The 17,758-nt window shown below is 45.7% G+C and overlaps 1 protein-coding gene across 6 annotated transcripts in view; it reads right to left on the bottom strand.

Moving 5' to 3' along the window:
• nfyc (nuclear transcription factor Y, gamma) overlaps positions 1–17,758 on the bottom strand; it is a 207,901-nt gene that overhangs the window by 138,500 nt on the left and 51,643 nt on the right. For 5 of the 6 annotated variants that reach the window (XM_085962306.1, XM_085962303.1, XM_085962307.1 and 2 more), the window contains 4 exons: positions 11,585–11,755; positions 8,135–8,212; positions 4,191–4,343; positions 968–1,078 (listed from right to left, as the gene is read on the bottom strand). In XM_085962306.1, coding sequence (XP_085818432.1) covers positions 968–1,078; positions 4,191–4,343; positions 8,135–8,212; positions 11,585–11,755 — 513 coding nt within the window. The remainder of the gene's footprint in view (positions 1–967; positions 1,079–4,190; positions 4,344–8,134; positions 8,213–11,584; positions 11,756–17,758) is intronic. The other variant, XM_085962308.1, reaches the window with a different exon arrangement.

The following is a 17,758-nucleotide window of genomic DNA, read 5'->3' as shown; positions in this document are numbered from 1 at the left end:
TTATTTTTAAATACTTTAAAGAAAGGTAAGTTTATTTTTAGCCCCCATTAGAAACTGTAATTAATTTTTTCAAAAATGTAAATTGTTTAAAATAGTTATTTTATGTAATTTATAGTTATTTTAAAAATGTGATTAAAAAAAAAAATTTATTTGAAGTTTTAGGGCTGAATTGTATTCATAGTTTTGACAGCTCTTCCTGTCAAATCTACGAATACACATTCCCTGCTACCATTGGCTCCCCATGGCCCACGTGATCCCAGGGGACGCTTCGAACTAACTGCGCCCCTGGGATACGCAAGCACTGCGCGCCGGCAGTTGGAGCAGGCCCAGGATCGGAATCCCACGCGGGCCCACAGCACAACGGCCGGCGCGCTAGGCAAGTGTAGGTCGGGGGCTTGCACCCGCGGGAAGCCTCCGACCCGAATTTCTGGGCCATTATATTTAGTATGCGATCATTCACTGGAGATACAACTTTATTTCATTTCAGAACAAAAGTGATTGAAAAACTTATAGAAATCTACAGGATAATGAATGGCCTTCTCGAGTAGTCTGACCAAAAGAAAAGCTCCCTGTAATAAATAAAAGCAGTAAGGCTGACCTCCTGGCCTGAGCCATCATCTTCTAGTGCTTCCAGGTGTGAAACATAACATTCTCTCTAACCTCTGCCCTCAGAATCCCTCCCCATGACACACAACAGAAAGGGCTGGCAGCCAGGGCTGGACAAAGAACCTGGTCTCGGAAATGTGCTGAGACACAATAATTCACAAATCATTTCTTTTTAAAAATCAATTCCTGAACATGGTTTGTTGGATACATGGTCCTACCGAGATCAGAAGTCTGCTGCATTCACTGTGCTGCATTGTGGAATATTTCTGTTCACAAGCAGCCCCAACAAGTTCAATGAAACAAACACTACTGATTAAATGTCCAATCTCCCAACCCGCTGCACTATGAGACACATGCCTACCTGCTGTGGATTGCCTGGGGCGAGGGTCTGGATTTGCCCCTGTACCACTTGCGTTCCAGCTACAGGCTGAGCCAGACGAATATACTGCAGCTGTCCAGCGTTCAACTGCACCTAAGGATCATAACAGAAGGAAGGAGCCTCATTACACAGGCCAGCCTAACAGAACATAAAACTTTTCAGTACCTTTCAAGCTAAGCATGCGTAACACTAACATTTTAAATTCTTACACTTCGCTACATGCACAACCTTCTAACCACTCCCCCGTGAGCCTTCGACCTCTGGTTTAAAGTGACCTGGTTTAAATTGCAAGTAGAAATTCCTCAAAGCAGCCAAGTGGAGAACATTCCTCTTTTGTTACATTCAGGGATCATTGTTACAGGGTCTAAGAAAACAGTACAGTCAAACATTAGCAGCACCTATGATATCTTTATTGGAGCTTGTCACTGTTAAAATCCAAGTCTTGCTACCACCTCCTTGGGAAGGTACATTTGTGTTCTCTTCCACTTCCCCATCTCTCCTATAGACAGTGGCTTGTTTGCCCTCATAACAGTAACTCCTGGTTTGTGCAAGTGTTTGGAGATGTTTGATAAACTTCCTATATACAGGAAACTTTGTGCTATCCGGCACCCACGGGACCGAGCTGCTGCCGTTGCCTAAAAAGTGCCGTACTCTCCAGAGTTAATGTTGAGAGATACGGAGATTCTTATCTCCATATTTGACAACAAACACTGTTGCTTAGCAACAGCTTCTAAACACTCGGGTGTGGCCCTAAAGCTCTGTAGCTGAAGCTGTTGCTATAGCTACAGACCTTGCACAGCTTGACTGTTCAAACAAAACAACAAAAAAAAGAATAAAAAACAGCTGCTGATTATTGCCGGTGGCTCCAGATTGCCGGATAGCTCACCTCCGGATAGCACAAAGTTTCCTGTACAGTAAAATGTTACTCTGTGCTAGGATTCAGTTCCATGGGCACCAGCCTCCCTCTGATACCTTGCCCAAATATGCAAGTTTAGATAGAGATTGTCAACAGACTATTGACCCATTTGGGGGGGGGGGGGGGGTCTTGCAGCCTAATCCCACATCACCAGGCACCTACACGTGGGCACATTCCAAAAGAGATTACTGGAGGGTGGTCAGCACTGGGATTCCTGGCTGATTTTACAGGTGCCAAGGTCAATTCTGGAACCTCTCCATTGCGCCGGGTGAAATCAGCCAACTCAGCAGAGACCAGGGATTGAACCTGGGACTTTCTTGGTCTGCGGGGCTCAGTTCCACCAAGCGAGTGCTGAGAAAATAACATGCTGCCAATCTGACCAGGATCATTGTTTCAGCTGATTTCTCAAAACACAAAAGGCTGGAAACACACAAGTCGATCAGAACTTCTGGACAGACTCCCATAATTACCAGCTGTGTACTTCCTCCTACCCCATTGTCTGTAGAGACCCCATTCCTTTCTCCATCTCATCTACCTTGATGACTACCTTCCACACTAGAACTTCTGAAGGTCCTCTTTTTCCCAGCCGATGATTCCCCATTGCAGTTGTAAACTGGGCCTTTAACTAGGTCGGTCCCATCCCCTGTACTTCTGCCCTCCCCACCTCCAACTCCTCTCAACTTGACTGCCTCCCCCCCCACCGTGGTCCTCATCTTCTACTGCAACAACTCCCATATTCACCAGATCATCTGCCATTTCTGACACCTCCTACATGATTCCACCACTAAACATATATTGCCCTCCCTTCCTGCTCCCAGAGGGATCATTCTCTCAGACACACCCTGGTTCACGCTTATATCACCCCCCTTTTTCCAGCTGCCATCTTCCTGTACAAACACAGGAGATGCAGAATCTTCCTACTCATGTCCTCGCACACCACTGTCCAGGGCTCCAAACACTCCTCCTGTGCGAGACATCGATTCACTTTTATTTCCTCTACTGTACTGTACTCAATGCTCAAGGTGCAGCCTCCTTTACACTGGGGAAACAGAGTGCAGATTAGGTGACCACTTTGCTGACCACCTCCATTCTATCTACAACTGCAACTCGGAGCTACCTGTGGCTCGCTACTTTAACGTCTCCCATTCCCTCTCCGTCACTGCCCTTGTACACTGGTCCAACAAAATTCAATACAAGCTTTAGGAGCAATATCTCCTCTTTGGTCCTAGGCAATGTGCAACCCTCTGGTATGAACCTTACACTTCAGCTACATCCTCTTTTTCAAACTTGTTTTAATTTCATACCCGACCCCCAATTTTCCATCACTCCCACTTCCTCAGCTATTCACATCCTTTGTTTTTTCAATCCTTCAGCCTATTACTTGGTTGAGATGATCTGTAATATCATTCTACTGATGTTTCTGTTTTAAAAATAAATTATACAATATATAGCTCCCTACAGTATTTTCAGATAGTATTGTTATGCCTGTCTATCTTTATTTTTCACTTCAGAAAAAGGTACACACCCAAAATGTAAATCATCTATTCTCTCCAAAGATACAGATTGACTTGCTGTGTTTCCAGCTTTTATTGTTTTACATCAACGTATGTACAGAAAACGTTGCGCTATCCGGCACCGACGGGACCGAGCTGCTGCCGTTCCCTCAAAACTGCCGGACTCTCCAGAGTTAATGTTGAAACAAACCCTGCTGCTTAGCAACAGCCTCTAAACAGTCAGCAAGTGTCTCTGTAGCGTCTCTAGCTGAAGCTGTTGCTTAGCTACAGACCTTGCAGAGCTTGACTGTTCAAACAAAGCAAAGAAACGAAAAGAATAAAAAACGGCTCCTGATTTTTGCCGGTGGCTCCAGCTTGCCGGACGGTTCGCCCCCGGATAACACAAAGTTTCCTGTACTGTAGTTGTAAGCTATTTGGGAGGAGTTCAGTACCGAGAGCCTCAGCATAACAGCAGAAGGTACAAGGACTGACAGCAGCATGTACAAGGAGAGGACACAAATCACAATATGTTTAAACAGTATTCTGACCACCAGCCCACCTCCTCCAAAAAGCTGGGAAGAGACTAAAAAAAGGACAATTTTCAGACTGTGCGTTAAAGAGCCTCGCCCACGCACAGTGGGAAATACCAGGGCACCCCACCCGCATTCTCCTGATACACAGCCCGTGGGACCCGCGTTCTCCTGACACGCAGCCCGTGGGTGAGGCTTCCCACCAGCAGCGCACATTTGGGGGAAACAAACTGTCCCTGAAATCAGTTGCAAAGAGCTGTGCATACCGGTATCTGCTGGATCTCGCCGGTGTTGGTGATGATCTGCTGCATGACCTGCATGGTCGGTCCTGAATTGGTCTGAGCCTGCTGCGTTTGGTTCGGTGCTGGAACAATCTGCACCTGTTGTCCATCTCCGACCTGCATCGTCACCGGGGCACTCTGCAACAAGACAGCATGTGAGCAAACACTTGAATCTCACGTGGCTTCTAGCAGAAAGTACAGGCAAGCATTTTTAAAAGGCCGTTTGTTTGAAGTACAATACATTTTAATTTGAAGGACAGGTGAACACCTCATTTGCCTAGTTCAGGTTCTGCTGTATCCACAGCAGGTGTCCGGGTGAAGTTGCTGTCAATGACACGAAATCAACCACTGGAACGATGGATCCAAACCTTTCCCCTACCCCAAGCAGATACCATATATAGTCACACGAGGTCTATGTACAAGATATACCTCCCCTTTCCAGTCAAGTTAATGGGGGTGTTATCACAGAATCACAGAAACCCCACAGTGCAGATAGAGGCCATTTCGGCCCATCGAGCCTGCACCGACACATATCCCACCCGATCCCCGTAACCCCTACACCAACACATATCCCACCCTATCCCTGTAACCCCACGTATTTAATCCCCTAACACTAAGGGTCAATTTTATCATAGCCAATCAACCTAACCCGCACATCTTTAGACTGTGGGAGGAAACCGGAGCACCCGGAGGAAACCCACGCAAACACGGGGAGAATGTGCAAACTCCACACAGACAGTCGCCCGAGGCCGGATTCGAACCCGGGTCTCTGGCGCTGTGAGGCAACAGTGCTAACCACTATGCCACCGTGCTGCCACTTATGAAGTGGCAGAAGCAGCCCTCCCTTCAAACAGCAGTTTCAAATCTCCGGTGAATTGGGGAGCTGCCTGGTTAGCAGCCATCCCACCCCCAGCCTCTGGGAATATGGTTTCATGTGCTAAAGAAGGTGGATCAGGAGACTGGCACTACAGAGTGAAAAGAAAATAGCCAACCGCAGGTGCCCAACTATTTTGTATGGCACCTAGTCCCGCCAAAAGCCTTGCCTTTTCTTAGGCTTGCTTTAAGACAAAAGAAAACAAGATCAGAAGTTATCTTCTGCGCACTGTGCTCACTTGTGGCATGGGTTTCACTGTGCAGTCAGCTCCCGCTCACTGGACTCCAGATGATAACGGTACTTGTAATGCTGTGGACAAACAGAACCCAGCCCCAGTGCTACAAGAGCAGTCAACAGCCAGCATCCAGAATGCAACAAGTGGGAGCTGAACACCGTCTGGGCTCCAGACACAGGCAAGTACTGTGCTAGCCGAGTGCAAAAATGATCATTTCCAATCTTATTATTCACACATTTCCTTTGGTTTTAAAGTAAGCCTGGCGGAGAAGGGACAGGAAAGGCTGGCTGGGGAGTACTTTCTGGTGTTATTTGTGTACAATCAAACCCTTAAACTCCAAACAGTGCCTTAAATTCCTGGCCTTGCAGCAGAGAATATTTGGGTCCAGCACCTCCCTCTCTTTCCCCAGCCAAAACCCAGAAGACCAAGTGCAAAGCGGAGTCCGAGATTGGAGTTCTACCCTCCCTGTTGGGAGCACAGTGCTTTCATGTCAACTGCTGGCATATCCCACGTCCAACGTTCCCGTTAAGCTGCATGGCCGCATGGAGGCCTGGAGGCCCTGCGCAGGCCACTCGTCGGCTTTACAATGAGAAAAACCGTGCATGCGCGGAAATGTGAATGGCCCATTACCAAAAAAATAAATGAGGGGGAACATTGCCCACGTCTACTATTAATAACCATCAATAACATTGGGATTAAAATAGAAAGTGCTGGAAATACTCAGCCAGTCTGCCAGCACCCGAGAAAGGATAGGGAAACATTTCAGGTAGAAAACCTTCATTCAAACAGAAACTAAAATCAGAAAGCTGAACATGTCACAAATTATAATTGATTAATATGTCCGTACACAAGCTGGAGGCACTTTGCATGACAGGCTATTTTTTGAAAATACTAGTTCGAAGTTTAAGGGTGTAAGCAGCAGATTAAGTATAAGGAGAGAGAGAAAGAGGTTCATTTGTTGAACACTGTAATGCAATGGGGCCTCGTCACCCGTAAGACGTTCCTGGCATTTTAGGGCATCATTTGCTTCAGTCAGCTAAAATACAACTGGGTGGTTTAAAACCGATTTTTTGATACAGCCAGGCAGGTGGTTATCGGGATGTGTAGTTTCTAGTAGAATTTACTGTACTTTTCAAAATGTTGAGGGGTTTTGATAGAGTACATAGGGAGAAACTGCTTCCACTGGCAGGAGGGTCAGTAACCAGAGGACACAGATTGAAGACAATTGGCAAAACAAGAGCCAGTGGTGAGAGGAGGACAAATCTTTTGTGCAGCAAGTTGCTGTGATCTGGGTTGCACTGCCTGAAAGGGAGGTGGAAGCAGATTCAATAGTAAGTTGCAAAAGAGAATTAGACAAATACTTGAAAAAGAAAAATGTGCAGGTTTATGGGGAAAGAGCTGGGGAGTGGGACTAATTGGAGCGCTCGTTCAAAGAGCCGGCACAGGCAGGATGGGCCGAATGGTCTCTTTCTGTGCAGTATGATTCTATTTTATGATTCTGAAAGCTGCGACACTTAAATTTGAGTCATGACACCAGCGGCAGTCAGGCCTTTGAGAAAGTACTGGGAGCAGGGTGCAGTATTTTGTTTTAAGAATATAAAGCAAGGCTCTATCTACACAGGCTGGGAACTTGATCAGGTAATCTAATCTAAACAGACCAATTAGAAGTTTAACGGTGTCAAATTAAGTACAGGGGGATTCTCATTTATCAGCTAACTTCCATTATCTGCTGGGTGGGAAATTCCTCCGCTATACCAGATTGTAAAATAATTCAACTGCATTTGAAAATCTGAGTATTTTAAATATAGCAATGCACGCACAAGAAAATGCTGAGCATTCATAAACCGTTTCCCTTTATTTTTGGCAAGGGTTGCATGTAAACGGCGGTGTTTGTAATTTTGGCATTAGGTGTGTTTACGTTTGGTACCGATACACAATTGCCTGTACCGTACACATCTTGTGCCATACGCAATTCATGGTCTCAAATGACCACAGCACCAAGAACAATCCTGTGACCACCAGTGCTTCCACTAGTAATATATAGCTCAGCACGCTCTCTCCAGATGCAAACCCTGCGTGGAAGGATAGGAAGTGTGTTGTTGGTCTTTCTCACAGTTCAAGTGGATATAACAATAATTTTATGTGCCCATCATTATGCTTTACTTCAGTGATAACACTGAATGCGTTATCAAATCAAGTACAATACTTGCATGATACAACAACTTTAACACAGTACAGGAAACTTTGGTTTATCCAGAGGTTGTATGTCCGGAATACTCGATCTAACGGCAAAAATCAGGAGCCGTTTTCTGTAAGTTTTTTTAGATCTCGTTCTTTTTTTCTCCCAGTCAGCCACTGCAAGGTCTGTAGCTATAGCAACAGCTTCAGCTACAGACGCTTGCAGCTGCAGCCAACTCTTTAGAAGCTGTTGCTAAGCAACAGTGTTTGTTGTCAGATACAGAGATGAAAACCTCCGTATGCTTCAACATTAACTTTGTATGTCCGGCAGTTTTGATAGATCGGCAACACGCCAGTCCCGTCAGTGCTGGATATCACAAAGTTTCCTGTAAAACGTCCCAAGTAGCTTCACAGGAGCATTATCAAACAAAATTTGACACGAGCTGGGTCAGAGAGGTAGGTTTTAAGGAGCGAATTAAATGAGGGGGGGGCGGGGAGGTTTAGGGAAGGAATTCCAGAGCTTAAGTATACAGCGGATACACGTATTAACATCGTGCTATACATCAAGGCAGGGAATGGCATAAACTGAGCAAGTTAGAAGAGCAAGTATACATGCTGCTTTTTCACTGGGAGACACGTTACCGTGATGGGCGATGCTGTGGTCTGAGACTGCGCGACCTGCACTTGCTGCAGCTGCTGGACGGTGGCTCCTTGCACTACCTGTGAATGTAACATTTCAAACCGTTGGCCTCTCCGCAGCTCAAAGACTTGATTACATAAAAGATTACACACAAAATCTCACAGACGGTATCGGTAGTGGCACACTATCAGCAAATATAACCAGTAATGTACAGCACAACATTCGATTCCATGCGCAGCAGGGTACAACACACACCAACGTACCACTCTCCCGTGGCCTGTGGGCCAATGACTTCATTATTCTGCTGACAGCACTGGGCTACTACAAGCCGTGACATTTGGATTTTCATGGACATGACAATAAGGTTTGGGGGTGGAAATGTGAAAAGCTGACCAAAAATAAATTTATATATCCAAGCTTTATATAAAATGAACTGAATTCTGAACAATGAAATGAACTAAAGTGCAGCCAAAGTCACCGGCTCACGTGGAGAAAAAGCCATGCTTTTTCACATGCTCACAAAAGTCTCAACCACATATGTTCAAAACTGTAGAGAAAGTTTCTGCATCTATCAGCAAAAGCACAGCCAACTGGACTTGCCTTGGGGTGAGCTGGAAGAGTGCCATTTACTGGCCTGAGTGGGCCCACTGGGCTTTCTTGTGCTAATGTTCTCTCTTTTCCGAATCTTCTGTTTGGGGGATTCTACACATGTCTCCAGCCCTCAGGGACCCTACCCAAGTCCTACGCTCCATAAGAACATAAGACGTAGGAGGAGTAGGTCATTTGGCCCCTCGAGCCTGCTCCGCCATTCAATAAGATCTGGTCTTGGCCTCAACCCCACTTCCCCGTCCGCTCCCCATAACCCTCGACTCCCTTACCATTCAAAATCTGTCTGTCTCCACCTTAAATATATTCAATGACCCAGCCTCCACAGCTCTCTGGGGAAGAGAATTCCAAAGATTCACGACCCTCAGAGAAGAAATTCCTCCTCATTTCCGATTTAAAAGGGTTTCCCCTGATTCTGAAACTATGCCCCCTAGTTCTAGATTCCACGAGGGGAAACATCCTTTTCAGCATCTACCCTCTTCAGAATCTTATATGTTTCAATAAGATCCCCTCTCATTCTTCTAAACTCCAATGAGTATCGGCCCAACCTGCTCAACCTTTCTTCATAAGACAACCCCTTCAACTCAGGAATCAACCGCGTGAACCTTCTCTGAACTGCCTCTAATGCAAGTATAACCTTCCTTAAATAAGGAGACCAAAACTGTACGCAGTGCTCCAGGTGTGGTCTCACCAACACCCTGTACAGTTGTAGCAGGACTTCCCTACTTTTATACTCCATTCCCTTTGCAATAAAGGCCAACATTCCATTTGCCTTCCTAATTACTTGCTGTACTTGCATGCTAACTTTGCGATTCATGTACAAGGACCCCCAGATCCCGCTGTACCCCAGCATTTTATAATCTCTCCCCATTTAAATAATAATTTGCTTTTTTATTTTTCCTACCAAAGTGGATAACCTTGCATTTTCCAACATTATACTCTATCTGCCAGATTCCTGTCCACTCACTTAGCCGATCTATATCCCTTTGGAGATTATTTGCATCCTCCACATAATTTGCTTTCCCACCTATCTTTGTATCAGCAGCAAATTTGGCTACAGTACACTCGGGCCCTTCATCCAAGTCATTAATATAGATTGTAAATAGTTGAGGCCCCAGCACTGATCCCTGCGGCACCCCACTAGTTACAGTTTGCCAACCGGAAAATGACCCATTTATCCCGACTCTCTGTTTTCTGTGAGCTAGCCAATCCTCTATCCATGCTAATATATTCCCCCCCAGCCCCATGAGCTCTTATCTTGTGCAAAATAACAGAAAATGCTGGAAAAACTCAGGTCATGCAACATCCGTGGAGAGAAATTTGAGTTGACGTTTCAGGTTGAAACCCTTCTTCAAAACTGGAAAGAAAAGAAAATGGATCGAAGGCAAGTCCTGTGCCTTCTTGTGCAGTAACCTTTTATGTGGCACCTTATCGAATGCCTTCTAGAAATCCAAATACACACCTACTGGTTCTTCTTTATCCACCCTGCTCGTTACATCCTCAAAAGAACTCCAGCAAATTTGTCAAACATGATTTCCCTTTCATAAAACCATGCTGACTCTGCCTGACTATATTATGATTTTCTAAATGTCCTGCTACCACTTCCTTAATGATGGACTCCAGCATTTTCCCAATGACAGATGTTAGGCTAACTGGTCGATAGTTGCCTGGTTTAAAGAACATAAGTACATAAGAAATAGGAGCAGGAATAGGCCACTTGGCTCCTCGAGCCTGCTCCACCATTCAATAAGATCATGGCTGATCTTGGGCTCAAAGCCACTTCCCAGACCACTCCCCATAACCCGTCACTCCCTTATCTTGCAAAAATCTGTCTCTCTCCACCTTAAATGTATTCAATGACCCAGCCTCCACAGCTCTCTGGGGCAGAGAATGCCACAGATTTACGACCCTCGGTGAATAAATTCCTCCTGATCTCAGTTCTAAAAGGGCGACCCTTTATTCTGTCTCCTTCCTTTCTTAAATAGGGGTGTTACATTTGCGGTTTTCCAGTCCACTGGGACCTCTCCAGAATCCAGGGAATTTTGGTAGATTACAACCAATGCATCCACTATCTCTGCAGCCACCTCTTAAGACTCTAGGATGCAGGCCATCAGGTCATGGGGACTTGTCCACCTTTAGTCCCATTAGTTTGCCTAGTACTTTCTCTCTAGCTCCAACAGCAAGTGTCTGCTGGCTATTGAACTATACTGGGGGGGGGGGGGGGGGGGGGTAGCCAAGTTCAGCCATGTCATCATCAGAATTCAACACCAGTGCACTTTCCAGCAGAAGGCACATGATCAGCAGATGGAGTGCTGGCTGATTTTGCCAGCTCTAGCCAAGGGGTGCAGAGGTGATTTGGAAGGTTCGGAGTGTACAACATAGCACCACACATAGCTACCCAGTGAACCATTAGGAAAGCTGTTTCTAAAGGTCTAGCAAAGGACAAGATTGCAATACATTTCTTTTTTTTTAAGGTCTGAATTATGCCGATAATACAAGCTCAATTTGAGATTTACAGTGGTCATACAGCCAAACCCAGAACACCTTAAAGAGTTTTAGATCTAGCCTGTGAGCCATCCTCCAAATCCATCCTCTCTCACTGTAACCACAGCATGGAGTCCAAGGACTTTGTTCCCCAAACACCTGGGAATCCAGATAACTCGAGGCCTAGTGAATATCTAATGTGATGAGACAAGGAACCAGCATTCAGTGTTCATGAATACATGATTGCTATGGATTCGAAGAAACGTTTGAGGAACAGCCCTGCTAAAAGGATTTGACTCCAAGTGGGAATTTTTCATTAATAGAACCTTAATGCTGCTCCTCGGAGCCAGCGAGCTCCCTACCTGGCCCTGCTGCGGCTGTCCAATGATGATCTGACTTGGCTGAATGGTTGTGGCACCAGAGCCCTGTTGCCCTTGTTGCTGCCCCTGTACTTGGACAGTTGTGGGCTGCTGGGCCAACGTGAAGTAGTACTGCACCTGTTCAGAGCTTGGAACTGCCTGGCGGACTTCCTCCTGTCATACAAAAGCAAACCACAAAGTCAATCTACCCGAGGTGAGGCAGCGGGGAGGTTTGCTATTCCTCTGTTAATTAAAGTGGTACCACAGTGGGATAAGACACTAATCTCAGCCAAGACACGCAACTAAATTAGCAGATTACCGGGCTGTAAAGGTTAGACAGCAAGTACATTATCCTGAAGACGGTGTACTTACAACAGGGACACTCCAAATTTAATCTGTGCCAGTACTCTTCTCATCTTGATGAGTAGCCACTTCATACAGCATGCTCCCACAGGCTACACAATACAGCGTTAGCAGTTGAAACCAGCTGTTTCTCATTCCCAAACAGAAACCTCAGGATCTTGACTCCGCCACTCGGGTGGCAACTAGGCAACGTGAAGTTCCTGATTCGCTCCCAGGTAGTATGGAAAATGCATCACTTTCAAAACTCACCAGGACAACTTCCATTTAAGGGGACGTGTAACTGACTGATCTTAATTTCTGTACACTTCCTGGCTGCCTTCAGTCACCCGTTACCAAGCTTAACAGTTGTTTGCAGCCAGCTTGTGTGTGTACCTTATTGTGAAAGCACAAAGTTCTATTCCAGCCACATCACGAGTGGGGGAGCATGACGCACAGCCCCTTTCACTGGAGTGTGTCATGCTGATACACAGTCTCTGCCCCAGTGCTACCCCTCACCTGGGATTCTAAAGCACAGTGCACAGCAATCACAGAAATTCACTAATGATAGTACTGGCAACCTCTTGCACACAAGATTATTGGATGCTTTAACAGAATGTACTACTCCTTTAAGAAACAGCCTGGGAATGAACCACACAGACCAGGGGGGACCTGGGCCTCCGTACCCTTGGGTGGAGGGGGTTAAGAGGAAGAGAAAAAAGGTTGCCAAGGTTCCTGATCACTATCCAGCATTCCCCGCTGAAAAGAGCGTACAGGTGGAGGTGGAGAAGAAGAAGATCGGGTCAAGCCCTGATGCCTCTCATGCTAACAGTGCCCGTGAACCAAAGGGTAGCTAATTGAAAGTTTAACAGCTCTTTTATCCAGATGCTGACAGGACCCCATGTGCATTTCCAACATTTCTGATTTCCACATTTACAGATCCTCTTTCTCTCCCTTAAAATCAATCAACCATTCTGTAGATACAAAATTGACACAAACCCTACCACATCCGGTACAATCCTTTGCGTGCGTCTTGCTGGCTCGTTGCTGCTCAGTCTGTGTCAGAATGAGCAAACATCCCTCTCCCAGCTCAGTCAGGCCACAGCTGAGAGTGTAGGATGTTTACACACTAGAGCACAGTGTTGGGACTGTGATTCCTCCGCACCGACAGCAGATCTTCAAACACCAGTGAGAAAAGGGAGGAGAGGTTACAAAACAAGAAATAAATAACAAAGTGAATACAAATTAGCTGAATAAAAAGAATAGGCTAACATTCTGTGACCCCCTCACCAGGACAGAGGAACTCTGACAGAGGTGCTCACGTAGAATCATAGAAAGTTACAGCACGGAAGGAGGCCATTTCGGCCCATCGTGTCCGCGCCGGCCAACAAAGAGCTATCCAGCCTAATCCCACTTCCCAGCTCTTGGTCCGTAGCCCTGCAGGTTACAGCATCCCAAGTGCGCATCCAAGTACTTTTTAAATGTGGTTAGGGTTCCTGCCTCGACCACCCTTTCAGGCAGCGAGTTCCAGACCCCCACAACCCTCAGTGAAGAAATTTCCCCTCAAATCCCCTCTAAACCTTCCAATTACTTTAAATCTGGGACCCCTGGTTTTTGACCCCTCTGCTAAGTCTTTTGTATCCACTCTATCGGTGTCCCTCATAATTTTATACACCTCAATAAGGTCTCCCCTCAGCCTCCTCTGTTCCAAAGAAAACAGACCCAGCCTATCCAGTCTTTCCTCATAGCTAAGATTCTCTACTCCCAGCAACATCCTTGTAAATCTCCTCTGTACCCTCTCTAGTGCAATCACATCTTTCCTGTAATGTGGTGACCAGAACTGCACGCCGTACTCTAGCTGAGGCCTAACTAGTGTTTTATACAGTTGAAGCATAACCCCCCTGCTCTTGTATTCTATGCCACGGCTAATAAAGGCAAGCATTCCGTATGCCTTCTTAACCACCTTATCTACCTGGCCTGCTACCTTCAGGGATCTGTGGGCATGCACTCCAAGGTCCCTTTGTTCCTCTACACTACTCAGTGTCCTACCATTTAATGTGTATTCCCTTTCCTTTTTAGCCACTGTCCTGCCCACCTGACCAATTTATTGATATCTTCCTGCAGGCTACAGCTTCCTACTTCAGTATTAACCACACAGCTGATTTTAGTATCATCTGTAAACTTCTTGAATATTGGTGGTATGATTAAGTCCAGATCGTTGATATATACCACAAAAAGTAAGGGACCCAGTACTGAGCCCTGCAGAACCCCACTGGAAACAGCCTTCCAGTCACAAAAACACCCATCAACCATTACCCTCTGCTTCCTGTCTCCGAGCCAGTTTTGAATCCAACTTGACACTTTGCCCTGGATCCCATGGGCTTTTAACTTCGTGACCAGTCTGCCATGTGGAACCTCATCAAAAGCCTTGCTGTAGTCCATATACACTACATCAAACGCAGTACCCTCATCTACCTTCCTCGTTACCTCCTGAAGCACTGATCTGCCTCATCCCACCATTTTCTGTTTTTATTTCAGTTTCCAACAGTTGTATTTTTTATTGGTACCTCATTAAACAGACTGTAAACACCTCAGTAGGACCCCATTTAAAAACTAAAAAGACTGGTGTTCATTTTTTCCCTGTTTCCTTTAATGTTCACCCCCCACCCCATGAATCTACTTCTCTTTCAGTACCATTGTTCACAGACAGGCCTAGTGTACACCTGTGAATTTTCTCTCTTCATGCTAGGTGTGAATTCGGCAGAAAAATCACAATCTAGTCAAAGGCACGTCACACATTTTACATCACACTTCTTAATTGGGTGCCCCTCCCAAGTAAAAACAAATCACAGAAGTGCACATAGATAAGACACAGTGACAACAGGATCTGCAAACAGTACTGTGATCAGGAAGGCCAATGGAATCTTGGTTTTTATTGCAAGGGGGCTGGAGTATAAAAACAGGGAAGTCTTGCTGCAGTTATACAGGGTACTGGTGAGGCCACACCTGGAATACTGCGTGCAGTTTTGGTTTCCATATTTAAGAAAAGATATACTTGCTCTCGAGGCGGTTCAGAGAAGGTTCACTCGGTTGATTCCGGAGATGAGGGGGTTGATTTATGAGGAAAGGTTGAGTAGGTTGGGCCTCTACTCATTGGAATTCAGAAGAATGAGAGGTGATCTTATCGAAACATAGAAGATTGTGAGGGGGCTTGATCGGGTGGATGCGGGAAGGATGTTTCCACTGATGGGTGAGACTAGAACTAGGGGGCATAATCTTAGAATAAGGGGCTGCCCTTTCAAAACTGAGATGAGGAGAAACTTCTTCACTCAGAGGGTAGTAAATCTATGGAATTTGCTACCTCAGAGAGCTGTGGAAGCTGCGACATTAAATAAATTTAAAACGGAGATAGACAGTTTCCTAGCAGATAAGGGAATTAGGGGTTACGGGGAGAGGGCAGGGAAGTGGACGTGAGTCTAGGTTTGGATCAGCCACGATCCTACTGAATGGCGGAGCAGGCCCGAGGGGCCGTATGGCCTACTCCTGCTCCTACTTCTTATGTTCTCATGTTCTTACTGTGGGGGATATAAGTTTATATTCCCTTCTCCCAATAATTTGCAGATATCTCATGCCGTAGATAACAACAGATCTTGGTGTTCCTGACTGAAGATTTTTTTTTATTTTTTTTTTATTCGTTCATGGGATCTGGGCGTCCCTGGCAAGGACAGCATTTATTGCCCATCCCGAATTGCCTTAGAGAAGGTGGTGGTGAGCCGCCTTCTTGAACCGCTGCAGTCCGTGTGGTGAAGGTAGTCACAACAGTGCTGTAAGGGAGTTCCAGGATTTTGACCCAGTGACGATGAAGGAACGGCGATATACTTCTAAGTCAGGATGGTGGGGAACTTGGAAGTGGGGTGTTCCCATGTGCCTGCTGCCCTTGTCCTTCTAAGCGGTAGAGGTCGCGGGTTTGGGAGGTGGTGTCTAGTAATGACTCAACAATGCTAAAAACAGGCCTTGACAAACCTTCTGGCCTACACAAATTCAAAGAAGTCAAACTAGAGCAGAAATATTAAGTGCAAATAATCCAGAGCTGCCTGGGGCTCACTGGCCATACTGCCAGCACACACAGACTGAAGTTTCGACACCCCTGCTGCAACATCTGCCGAGACACTCCAATCCAAGTTTATGTAGAATGTTGCAGCAAGTGCACAGACAGCTTGTGCAACATGATGCACGATCACAGGTTTTGTTTTATAGCTCACCATTGTGTGTACTGACAGATTACATCCACACAGCTGGCAATACAGGTGTTCCTTCTAAACCCATGCCAGTTTGTAACAGAGACCTCATTTATTATATTAAAAATGACAAAACTCGGGGTTAGACCATACACCTACTGGCACATTTCCAACTCTGGCAAATTTTGGGAACAGACTTGTGTGCCGGGAACAACTGCCGAGACTTTAATTCCTGATCTGGTAGTGGAGTCCCTGTGCCTGGGGAAGGCAGTCATTACTAGCACCCAATGCAACAAATTGGCACTGTACGGCAAAAATCTGTGTCATCGGCAAAAATATATGCTACACTGCAGCTATACAAAAAGAAACTTTCCTAGAACAGTAAATATAAAGCAAGGAGAAGTAGAACATGAACTCCAATTTACAGTGATAGTGAATGCATTACACTGCAGGTGAATGTTGGAGTAAAAGCCAACACTTGGATAACTGATACTTATATCAACAGTGCCCATGGATGTTGATCCTCTAGCAATACAAATACTGTACAAAAATGGAGACTACCACATGGACCCACTTCATAGTCTCAACATGCTGAGGAGTTTAGCACCCAGGCTGAATGTGAAAAAAGTTTGATGAAATCGGAGAAAGCAGGATGTTCAGATCTAAAAGGAAACAGTTCAGTGCAAAACTGCCAGGGGTTTCAAAACGGATGACGTGACTCCACATCGTCTCTAATGAGTAGGGCGCGCGCGGAGAGCGCTGGAAAGGGCGCGCGCGGAGAGCGCTGGAAAGGGCGCGCGCGGAGAGCGCTGGAAAGGCACGCACCTGGATCGCCGAGATGCACTTATAAGATTAGAGACAAGCTTTGGAAATGAATACAGTTGTTCAATAGGTCCAGATACTGATGGAAAGTTACAAGGCTGTAATATAATCAAAATGTTATAAATCAATTACCTAAAATTCAGCCAGAAGCCCATTCATTTCATGGCCATTGATTTAAGACACCATTTGGGATACAGCAAACTGCAGCTCCAACTTGATGCGGCAGATTCCCCACCCAACAAGTTCCAACTCGGACACAATTGCACAGCGAAGGCACGCCCGCCAGAGGAAGGAGGATGAGGGCTACAGTATTGGTCGGTCAGTAGCCGGTCAGCTCGGACCCCCCTTGCTGTCTGTAATAGCATGCCATTAAGCAAAGTCATAGGAACAGGCTTCCAAGTCCGCCTTCTGTGCCAGGGGAAAAATAAACTAAGACACATCTAATGTGTAAAACCTACCTCTGAGCAAGCTTTTGGTCACCTGTCCAAATGTCTCTTTATGTGGCTTGGTGTCAATTTTTATCTGATAATGCTCCTGCGAAGTGCCTTGGGACATTTCACGACATTAAAAGATGCTATATAAATGCAAGTTATTGTTGTTGTGTGGGTTCTGACCTTATTTTCATTGACGTTGACCAGCAATCTATGACCCTGACATACAGATCTCTGCAAAAGACTGAATCGGACCTGCTACTGCCAAGATTATGTGCACAGTACACATTCCATAAAATTTAACGACCTCTCTCATTTCTTGCCTTACACTTGGCAACTGGTCAATG

Source organism: Somniosus microcephalus, chromosome 20 (genome assembly GCF_052327205.1).
Source record: "Somniosus microcephalus isolate GS21.2 chromosome 20, FLI_Smic_1.0, whole genome shotgun sequence".
Taxonomy (NCBI): Eukaryota; Metazoa; Chordata; class Chondrichthyes; order Squaliformes; family Somniosidae; genus Somniosus; species Somniosus microcephalus.
This window is presented reverse-complemented; position numbering and strand designations above follow the sequence as displayed.